This window comes from Aythya ferina (genome assembly GCF_964211825.1).
Source record: "Aythya ferina genome assembly, contig: HAP1_SCAFFOLD_29, whole genome shotgun sequence".
NCBI lineage: Eukaryota > Metazoa > Chordata > Aves > Anseriformes > Anatidae > Aythya > Aythya ferina.
Genome location: NW_028181463.1, coordinates 921,168 through 932,550, shown reverse-complemented (window position 1 = coordinate 932,550; position 11,383 = coordinate 921,168). Strand labels below are relative to the sequence as shown.

The following is an 11,383-nucleotide window of genomic DNA, read 5'->3' as shown; positions in this document are numbered from 1 at the left end:
CCCCTGCTCGGGGCAGGCTGCTCTGTGGCTGGGCCAGGCCTCTTGTGCTGCTCTGGGGAGCGGGGCTGGCCCTGCGGGGCACAGGCACTGTGTGCTGGGGATCTGCCAGGCAAGAGAGCAGGGCTCCTGCAGCTTCACGGACCTCCATTTCCTGGCACCATAGCCAGACTCCTCCTTGCTCACCTCAACCACAAACTACACATGCATGAGCTGCCTGCTTCCTCTTCCTCTAGAGGGAGAGGAGGAAACACATCTAGAGGGAGAAGGGGAAAGCAAAACAAAACAAATCAAAACAAAACCTTAAAAACTCAGAGAGATAGACACATAAGTAAGGGAAAGGAAAAGAAAAACGAAAGAAAAAGATATTCCAACCCCAAACATGAGGAATATTTAGTAACTTTTCAATTCCCACAAGCAGACCACTGTACTGCCAGTCTCTGAGAAACTGTAACCTTAACTTGGAAAGATGGCCCCAATATTTACCGCTGAGCACCATGTTATGCCTGAGGTGGACTGACAAGAGCTCAAGTGCTCAGTCTGGTGTGAGCAGGCAGAGGAGAGCTCAACAGCCCCAGGGCACACAGCAGCCACAGCAAAGGATCCTGGCGAGTGATTCCTTGCAGCCGTCCTGGGATGGTGACTCCACCACTTCCCCGGGCAGCCCATTCCAATGCCTAACAACCCTTTCGGAAGAGAAGTTCTTCCTAACATCCAAACTAAACCTCGCCTGGCACAACTTTAGCCCATTCCCACCTCATCCAGTCATTGGGCACGTGGGAGGAGACCAACCCCCACCTCGCTACAGCCTCCTTTAAGGTATCTGTAGAGAGCGATAAGGTCGCCCCTGAGCCTCCTTTTCTCCAGGCTGAACAAGCCCAGCTCCCTCAGCCGCTCCTCGTAGGACTTGTTCTCCAGACCCCTCACCAGCTTCGTCGCCCTTCTCTGGACTCGCTCAAGCACCTCCATGTCCTTCTTGTAGAGCTGTCTTTCGATGTCTTTCCTGTATTGAGGGGCCCAAAACTGAACACAGTACTTGAGGTGCGGCCTCACCAGAGCTGAGTACAGGGGGACAATCACCTCCCTAGCCCTGCTGGTCACACTGTTTCTGATACAAGCCAGGATGCCGTTGGCCTTCTTGGCCACCTGAGCACACTGCTGGCTCATATTCAGCTGACCATCAACCAATACTCCCAGGTCCTCCTCTGCCAGGCAGCTTTCCAACCACTTATCTCCCAGCCTATAGCACTGCTTGTAAATCACAAGTTCCTCACCTATTTTTACAGGCACATACTCTAGCACTAGATTATCTTATCCCTCTCCTCCATCCTGGGTTACAATTCTGTACGGCCTTACAGATAAGGTGTTAGTGACTAAGGTAGCATCAGACATAAAAGGTTTCTAGTCTTCCGTCTAATTAAACATAGCAACGTATTTCAAATTTGGTTTTATTATTCTAATAGGGAGAGAACCAAATGTCCTTCTGAACTGATATCACCAGGGCCTGCAGGGATGTCAGGAAGGGCCCAGGGCCTGGCTCTGCTCTGTGGTGCACAGGGAGACGGTAAAGACACAAATCGTGGGTCAAAGCCGGAGCTCCTTATCTTTCCGAGCAGGAAAACATTGTCCTCCAGATCAGGGCTCTTCCCCAGCAAGGTGGCCATGAACCCTGCCTGTCCTCCTCCTGCCACGCTGCGTGCACTGGCTGCAGCAGAGGGGACCCCCAGCCAGCCCCTGCATGGGGCTCTGCCACCCGCCTGGTCCTGGCCCTCTCCAGTGCCCTCCTTGCTGCTCTCTGATGCACGCCAGCACCTCCCCGTGCAGCTGGCCATCACATCTGCTGAGGGCCAGGGTGGCTGCTGCAGGGGTAGGGAGTTCAGTATGACCCTTGCAGCCCCCTGTCCTTGGGCTCGGTCCTGGCCTTGGCTCTGCTGGCAGCAGCGCTCTTGGCACGTGCTTCCTGGCCTCCCCTCACCTGTGCACAGCTGCTGCCCACTCAGGCTGCTGCCACAAACGTGTCCTCACAAGCAGCACCACCCCTTGGGCTGCTTCTGCTGGCCTCTCCCACCCCACTGCCTTGACTCCTTGTCTCTGCTGGGCCCCACCTTCCCCAACCAAATACATTCCTTCACTGTCATCTCCCTTCCCCTGCCCCGTGGGATGACAGAGTCATGAGACATATGACCTTTAGGTGTTGTGGTGCTTCTCTAATGCAGTTTGGTGATGGAATAGAAAGACAGTTCCTTCACCAGTGATGTACATCCTTCTTCATGTTAGGCCACGATTCCATCTCCTTCACAATTCTTAGAGTGTTTGCTTTATCTCAGAGACGAGCTGCATTAGGTCTCCTTGATTAGTCCGAGGCACAACACAATGCTTTTTGCCTTCTCAGACTCAAGCACAATACCTGTGAGTTTACCTTACTGTGTGTATTGACCTGATGAGTCGTTTCACATTTTTTGCTTTCATATCCCTGACAGAAGGGATTCCCAAACTGGGATATGCAGATGGGTTCTGGCTCAGCCATTTGAAGTGTCTTGCTCTTGAGTATTTCAGCCTGAGTTTTGCCACAACTCCTGCAGCCAAATGCGTCCCTTGGCTGTCATTACCCTGCCCCTGACCTGTGGGATGACTGTGCTGTGGGGGGACGTGTTTCCAGTGGTTCGTCTACCAGACACCGTAATGAATACTATGAGCAGGACTAGAGGGGGCCTGCTTCCAGACAGGGGGAGGCGGGGAAGAAAGGAACAATCGGGTTTACTGGACTGGGTATATTTAATGGCCTGGTGCATCAGACCCACAAATGTATCAGGCTATACTGCACAACGGTTCACAGAGTACCCTAATGCCATCAAGCTAGAAAGAGGTAGAACCCACCTGTATATCTGGAGTGACAGGGGGATCCCAACAGTTAACTGTACTGGAGGCTGAAGTGAGTCTAACTGGGAAGGAATGGCCAAAGCACCCCATTGGGACTGGCCCAGAGGCTATGTGCATCCTCAGCATAGACTGCTTCAGGAGAGGGAATTCTGAGTTTCAAGAGGGCACCACCGGTGGGGCTTTGGCAGAGCTGCCTTGGAGACAAAGGACATGAACCAGTTGTCTACCTTGCTTGGCCTTCCACAGAATCCTTCTGTTGGGGGTTTGCTGAGGTTTGAAGAACAGCAGGTGCCAATGGCTACCACGGTGGCGCACCTGAGGCAGCATCACGCTAACCAAGACACCCTGATATCCATCCATGAGCTGAGTCATTGACAGGAGAGCCAAGGTGTAGATTTAGAGCATGGTAGTGTGCTTTAGTGATGGACTTGTCAGCACTAAGGTAAAGTTGCCCGACCTGGGTGACACGTCCCAGAGTAGTGTCAGGCACAATGCAATTCTTTTGCCTTCTGCATCTATAGCACAGGAAGTAGGACTTTGCCCTACTCTATTGACTGGGCAGGTCTTTTCACTCTACCCAATGTTGGTTTCTGTGTCTGGAAACGGACAATTTCCCCAAAGAGGCCAAGCTCATGGGTACAGCTACAGCCAATAAAGATATATTTTCTTTATTTTTCACCCTGAGTTTTCCACAGAAGACTCAAGAGAGACCATGGATGTCCAGGTGTGTACTGACATTCAGGCTTTATTTCTCAGGATCCAATGGTCATTCCAATCTTGTTTTATTTTATTTTATTTTATTTTATTTTATTTTATTTTATTTTATTTTATTTTATTTTATTTTATTTTATTTTATTTATTTTATTTTCTAAACACACCCCTGACTTATCTTATAAGGGTTTCATGTGCTGGGCTGGACTGCAGTTACAGGGACAAAGACAGTGGAGGTGTCACACCAGCAAACTCTGCTCTTCCTCCCGATGAAGGGACATACATTACTGTTTTAAGTCAGTGTTACTGCAGGATTGGCATAGCATGAATTCGCTTACCTCTATGAAATCATTAATTTCTGCTGGTCATGCTCCTCATACCACCCCAAAATCTCACGTCTCTTGTTCAGGCTGCTCCTGACCTCCCCATATCTTACTGGGATCAGCTTTCTGATGACATTTAACATCTCAGTGTATCTGTCTCACCTCTGTTGCCTCCTCCATTCCTGAGAAGGAAGTGGCGTTGTAGTCAGGAGGGAAAAGGGCACAAAGGTCTTTAGGAGCATCCTGCACAATGTGCCCATCAGCGTTGCACCTCCACAAAATCATGCTTCCTACCTACAAGTTCTGTTTCCCAAGTGGCATCTATGGAGCCAGCGTTCCTTTTCCCAGGCCCTCTCACATGTTTCAGTTTTGGGTGTGCAGGGATGGGATAAGGAAAGTTAAGGCACAGATGGAATTGATCTTCTCAAGGGATGCCAGGAATAATAGGAAGGGATTCTACAGATTCACTGCTCATAAAAAAAAGGCCAAGGAGAGTGTACGCCTTGTGATGGATGAGAATGACAGACATGGAGAAGGCTGAGGGACTCAACAACATTGTTGCCTCAGTCTTCTCTGCCAGTCAGGCTTCCCAAGTCTTTCATTTCCCTGAACCCACGGATGGAGGCTGGGGGTGCAAAGTCCCACCCACTCTAAGTGAAGAGCATGTTTGAGACCACCTGAAGAAACTCAACAAGTACAAGTCTATGGGGCCTGATGACATGCATCCCAGGGTCCTGAGGGAACTGGCTGATGTAGTTGCCAAGCATCTCCCCATCATATTTGAAGAGTCCTGTCAGTCGGGTGAAGTCCCTGCTGACCGGAAAAAGGAAAACATCACTCCCATTTTTAAAAAGGGTAGAAATGAGAAGCCGTGGAACTATTGAATGCTGAGCCTCACCTCTGTGTCTGGCAAGATCATGGAAAAGATCCTCCTGGTATCAATGTCAAGGCACATGCTAGACAAAGAGGTGATCTCAGACACCCAGCATGGCTTCACCAAAGGATAAATCTTGCCTGACCAATTTGGTGGCTTTCTACAATGGAGTGACCACATCAGACAACAAGGGAAGACCGACCAATGTCATCTACTTGGACTTCTGTAAGACCATTGCCATGGTCCCACATGACATCCTAGTCTCCAAATTAGAGAGATATGCATTTGATGGGTGAACCATTCAGTGGGTAAGGAGTTGGCCTGAAGGTCACATGCAGGGAGTGGTGCTCAATGGCTCTATGTCCAAGTGGAGGCTGGTGATGAGTCTTGTACCTCAGGGGTCTGTCCTCAGACCCGTATTGGTTAATATTATTACTGATGACATAGACAGTGGGGTCGAGTGCACCCTCAGCAAGTGTGCAGATGACACCAAGCTGAGAGGTGTAGTTGATGCAACAGAGGAAGGGATTCCTGTCCAAAGGGCTCTGGGCAACCTGTTCTCATGGGGGGCATCCCTGCTTATGGCCAGAGGGCTGGCTATAGGTGATCTTTAAAGTCCCTTGCCATTCTCTGATTCTATGGTCTCACTAGCTATACCTCAAGCATGACTCCCATCCCATCAGCCTTCCTGTGGTCTCTCACCTGACCACAACAGAAGGTGCCTCACCATCATCTTCAATGCCTTGAGCATGCTTCTGCCATTTACGGTCCCTATCTGTGCCACATTCCTGCTGCAGGTCCATCAGATCCAGAGACAGAAGTGGCCTCCCAGCCTCCTTCACCACCATGTGCCTCCTGCAGGCCCTGCACATCCTGAGGCACACCTGATCCCATCCTAGCATTCCCAGCCAGCTCCTCCTTGTGGTCTCTGATCTGATCACATACCTGTCACCTCACATGCCTCTTCCAATGCCATGGGACTGCTGCAGGACCTCGCAGTCCCTGCCCTGCCATAAGGGGACAAACAGCTGAAGTTAGGGATAGAAGTGGGGTTGAAGCTGAGATGCGTTGTGTGCATGGTGGAGAGTTTTGGTAATTAGGTGTTCAGATTAACATTTAGGGATTAGAGGTCACCTTCTAGGGTTATGGGAATGGTAGGGCTTTAAGGGAAGGATCGGTGTTCTTCTCAAGATGCCTGCTCAATTTATAGGGGAAGATCAAGCTTTGGAGATTGGAGATTTGTTTAGTTCTTGATTGGGGGCTAGGGTGAAGGCTGGCGTTATAGTCCTTGGTTAGGCTTAATCATCCTTTTGCTCAGCCTTCTAGTAGAAGATGGGTTTGACATCTGCCTTTTCTAAGTCTTGAGGAATGTCTTTAATCAATTTGTCCTTTCCAAGGTCTTTGAGATAGGTCTTATGATGATGTCAGCAGCTGTACCAGCACCTCTCTCGGCCTTCTGAAACCAACTCTAAGCAACCTGAGGACTGGCCAGGGGGATGGTGAAATTTTGGGAAAGGGCTTGGTTAAAATCTCTGAGGAGAGCCTATATGAGCTTCACATGGTCAATGATGGCAGTGTCGTAGATAATCACAGAAACATGGGATCATGGTTTGGGTTGGAAAGACCTAGAGATCGTCCTATTCCAACCCCCCTGCAGTGGGCAGGGACACTTTGCACTAGACCGGGTTGCTCAAAACACATTCCAACCTGTCCTTGAACACTTCCAGGGATGGGACATTCACAGCTTTTCCAGGCAACCTGTTCCAGTGCCTCACCATCCTCAAAGGAAAGAATTTCTTCCATGTATCTAATTTAAACCTGCCATCTTCTATTTTAAAGTCATTAATCCTTGTCCTATCACTACAATCCCAGACAAAGACTGTCTCCCCAGCTTTCCTGTAGGTCCTCTCTAAGCACTGGTAGGTTGCTCTAAGGTTTCCCCGGTGCCTTGTCTTCTCCAGGCAGAACAGTACCAGTTCCCTCAGTGTGCCTTCATAGAAGACTTGCTCTAGCCCCTTGATCTGGACTTGTTCAAATAATTCCATGTACTCAAACTGTCGTGTTAAACCACAGCAGTCTTTTTGGCACCCAGTGTGGGGCACGAAGGGTTGAGATAATGACAGATCTTACCACAGAGTGCTAAAGTTAAATTGTTATAAGCATTAGACCAGTTTAATAGTTGCTGATCACAAGGTCGACATTTTGGATCTCAGGTCTGTTGGGCTTGTTTTCAGAAATGTGTTGTATAGCACATTACTTACTACACGTGTTCCCGTTGTGCTCTTTATCATTTCTGGGTCTGGTTTAAAGTTATTTTGCTATGTTGTGTAGCACTGGCTTATGAGTCAGGAAAATTACTGGTCATGTGACAAACCTGTTCTTTGTACTGAGCATTGCCATCACCTCCATACCTCAGGAACCATCACTCAGAAACTATTAAGAATTACACTCGACTTTTTTGCTTTAGGGAGCCAATCTAGGGGGAGAAAAGGGAGGGACACTTCTCCACTTCTTCACTATCTCCTTCACTTCCCCTTCTCCTCCAGGCTAATTACAACAGCTCTACAAAGCTTAGAATATCCATGGGATGGTCCTATTGTGATGTCTCCTGAATGTGTTTCAACTGTTGTTTAAGGATAAGCAACTCTTGAAGAATGCCCTCCAGAGACCTGCCCCAAGGCAGGAGACTTAGGAGTGGTAGGGAGCATGGGAGGATCTGGGCAGGCACCTAGAGCAGTGGGCACCTCCAGTGCTTTGGAACTTCCCCCCTGAGCACGTGCAGAATCCTTAAAAACTGCAGAAGTGCTTGAAAAGGAGGGGTTATCACCTTGGCAATTCCAAAGGGAATTCCAAAGGGAGCCTCAGTCAGTGCCGCTCCAACCCCTGGGACAGGCCCTGCAGCTACTCCAACACCTCTGACATGTCCTGCAGCCACTCCAGCCACTGTGACGGGCCCCAGACTAGACCAGACCCCCCAGGTCTGCTCTTGCTAGGCCAGAGCACCAACCTGTGCCAGGATCCGTTGCCTCTACATGCAGGAGAAAACAGTGGGTGTGAAAATCAGGCTCCTGAGAATGGAAGAGAACTACTGCCTGGAAAAGAAAGGAGGGAGAGGAATGTTGATCTATGAAACCTTGACATAGACTTCCCCACGAGGGGGTACTTCCAAGATCCAAAAGGGTACAGCTGGAGTTTTGGGATAGCGGCCTTCAAGAGAGAGGATGTTAAAGAGCTGTCTACCTTGCCCAGTCCCTGGGAGGACCCTTCCATTTGTGGACTTGTTGAAGGTCAAAGAAGGTGTAGATGGTTACCAGAATGTTCTACCAGTTGGGGACAGGCTGGACATCAGTCAGTAATGATCAATTGCACTGTGCATAGCTTGCTGTGTACATAACAATAATAGTACTAAAAATAAGTGCTATTATAATTCTTTCTCTACCATTTCAGTCCTTTCAACTGCCCTGACCTCAACCGATAAGCATGTGGGGGGGTTGGTGTGAGCTAACAGCTGTGTGGTGCTGAGCTGCCCGCCAGGTTAAAGCACATCATGTTTGACAACCACAGTCCAACAGCACAAATCAAACTTCTAAAAATCTTGTGTTCAGAGAGGAGCAGTAGATGATCAGTTCAGTCTGCCTCAGCGAGCACACCCCAGCAGAGACCCTGCTGCCTTGGGGAGCTGTCAGCCCTGAGGGACACCTCGAGGGAGCCCAAGGGCACAGAGCAACCTATGCCATGGTCGGGTGCTGTGCTGCTGAGCTGGGCCGGGCTCCTGGGCACAAGCGGAGCTCCTGGCAAGCGCTGCAGAGAGACAGCTGTGCCCAGGAGCAGCTCCTCTGCACAGCGCAGCAGGGCTGGGGGCTCTGACCACAGCTGGCACGCAGAGTGGAGAGAAGGAGAGGGCTTGGAAGCACTCAGGAGTGCAACAACAGAGGGCAGCGTGTGGCAGGACACATCTGCAGGCTCTTGACACCGTGAGGCTCTGGCAGCAGGGCGATGCAGGTGGGGTTGCCAGAGGGGTCTTCTACAGTGGGCACATCTGATGGCTGATAGCATCTGTGAGGATGGCTTTTACTCTACATTTAATGTGGAATAGAATGTGCTATACACAATGGCATTTAAAAAAGGGCATTTCCAGAGGAAATCTGAGGCTTGGTTAATCTGAAGAGGAAGGATTTTTTAGTTTCTGTGCTTTCCGAATCTTGCAGTGCAGTGGAAGCATGGATGTGGTCTGTGAGCATGGACAGGGAGGAGATGTGGGGACATAGAACCATCTCCCAGCAGGGAGGCAGCAGGGACTTGGGCAGGCGGTGAGAGGGAGCTGCTGCCAGAAATGCTGTGCGAGGGAGGGCTCAGGCACCTCCCCACAACCCCCTGCACAGCAGGCGCCTTCCCTGGGACACCCCCTGTTCTACTCTCCTACCAGCACAGCCTCTGCCCTCAAGCCCCCGCTGTCCCCAGCAGGAGCTGCCTCATCTGCAGGCGGAGCTGCAGCACAGGAGGGTCTGCTGAGTGTCCGTCTGTCCCTCCCTGGCCTTGCCTCCCCTGGCAGCAGCACACTGGCATTCCTCCTGGCTTCTCCAGCTGGCCGTGCTGCTGCTGGTCTTGTTTGCAGGCTGTCTGGGGATGGGGGTTTCACATGCCCATGGCATGAGTCCTCGGTGTGCCTGGGGGAAAGGGAGTAGGGGGCCAGGGTGAGGGGTGTGCAGATGGGCACTTTGAGCCTGGATTCCTCTGCTCTCAGCAGTGTCCAGGTTCTTCTCAGGAGAACCTCCTTAGTGCAATTACCCTGCAGCTCAAGGACACACCAGCAGAGAACAACTGAAACCAATGAAGGAAAAGGAACTGCCAATTGTCTAAGTGCAGTTCGTCAAATGCTTTGAGAGGTTTAACTGAAAAATGGAAATGTTTTTTCTCAGATAATCCTGATATATTATCACTCTATTTCTGTTCCTTTAGCAGGACAACATATACAAAACAAACAAATGCCCAACATCAGCTCTGTGAGTGAGTTCCTCCTACTGGCATTCGCAGACACACGTGAGCTGCAGCTCCTGCACTTCGCGCTCTTCCTGGGCATCTACCTGGCTGCCCTCCTGGGCAACGGCCTCATCCTCAGTGCCATAGCCTGCCACCACCGCCTCCACACCCCCATGTACTTCTTCCTCCTCAACCTTGCCCTCCTCGACGTGGGCTGCATCTCCACCACTCTGCCCAAAGCCATGGCCAATGCCCTCTGGGACACCAGGGCCATCTCCTATCAAGGATGTGCTGCACAGGTCTTTTTCTTTCTGTTCTTTATATCAGCAGAATATTTTCTTCTCACTGCCATGGCCTACGACCGCTACGTTGCCATCTGCAAGCCCCTGCACTACGGGAGCCTCCTGGGCAGCAGAGCTTGTGCCCAGATGGCAGCAGCTGCCTGGGGCAGTGGCTTTCTGTATAGTATCCTGCACACGGCCACTACATTTTCCCTGCCTCTCTGCCATGGCAATGCTGTGGACCAGTTCTTCTGTGAAGTTCCCCAGATCCTCAAGCTCTCCTGCTCAGATGCCTACCTCAGGGAAGTTGGGCCACTTGTGTTTAGTATTTCTTTAGTATTTGTTTGTTTTGTTTTCATTGTTTTCTCCTATGTGCAGATCTTCAGGGCAGTGCTGAGGATGCCCTCTGAGCAGGGCAGGCACAAAGCCTTTTCCACGTGCCTCCCTCACCTGGCCGTGGTCTCCCTGTTTGTCAGCACTACCATATTTGCCTACTTGAAGCCCCCCTCAATCTCTTCCCCATCCCTGGACCTGGTGATGGCTGTTCTATACTCACTGTTGCCTCCAGCAGTGAATCCCCTCATTTACAGCATGAGGAACCAGGAGCTCAAACATGCAGTGAGGAAACTATTTTATACCTCTTCCTTCAGTATTAATAATGTGCATAAAATACTAATAGGATTTCTGCAAACAAACACTCTTAATGCAAATTCTTGAAAGTAATTTTCTTTATTATTATTTCTTATAATTTGTGGCTTTGATTTAATGTTATTCTAAGCCTCCTAATTATTATTTTATTATTATTATTATGAAGTCAATAATTTCAAATACCTTTACAGTCAGTATTCTTGTTTACATAAAACAAAAATGAAACTGGGACAATTTCATTAGTCTCTACTGCAGTCTGTTCCCATCGCCAGTGCCTCCAGCAGTGAACCCACTCATCTAAAACGTGAGGAACCTGGAACTAACCGTTGCAGTGAGGACACTGATTGAATACATATTCTTCAGCTTCTTTGACTATAACAATAAGCTTATAATCAGAAACACCTATTTTTTAAAAACTTTAAGATACTTTTTTTTTTTCTTTTTATTTGTCTATGTTGTTATTTTCATTAGCTATTGTTTCAGATATAAATAATATTAATCTTAACCTCCTACTTGTTAAAGATTTACCTATAGAACCAGGCTTCCTGTGTAGGTAAACACAATAAAGAATCCAGAAGAAATTCATTGGTCTGAGCTGCCATCTCTTCCTATCCCCTCTGGAGCTGGGGGAGCACTTGTTGGGGCACTTGTGTTTTAGTATTTCTTTAGCCTTTAGTTGTTTTGTTTTC

General features: G+C 49.4%; 1 protein-coding gene across 1 annotated transcript; it reads left to right on the top strand.

The window, feature by feature from the left end:
• Positions 1–9,770: 9,770 nt before the first annotated feature.
• LOC311428050 (olfactory receptor 14C36-like) lies at positions 9,771–10,763 on the top strand (the record flags this gene model as incomplete). The annotated part of the gene is made up of 1 exon (XM_084539612.1): positions 9,771–10,763. One exon carries the CDS (start codon positions 9,771–9,773, stop codon positions 10,761–10,763), a length of 993 nt encoding a protein of 330 aa, XP_084395738.1.
• Between the last annotated feature and the right edge of the window lie 620 nt (positions 10,764–11,383).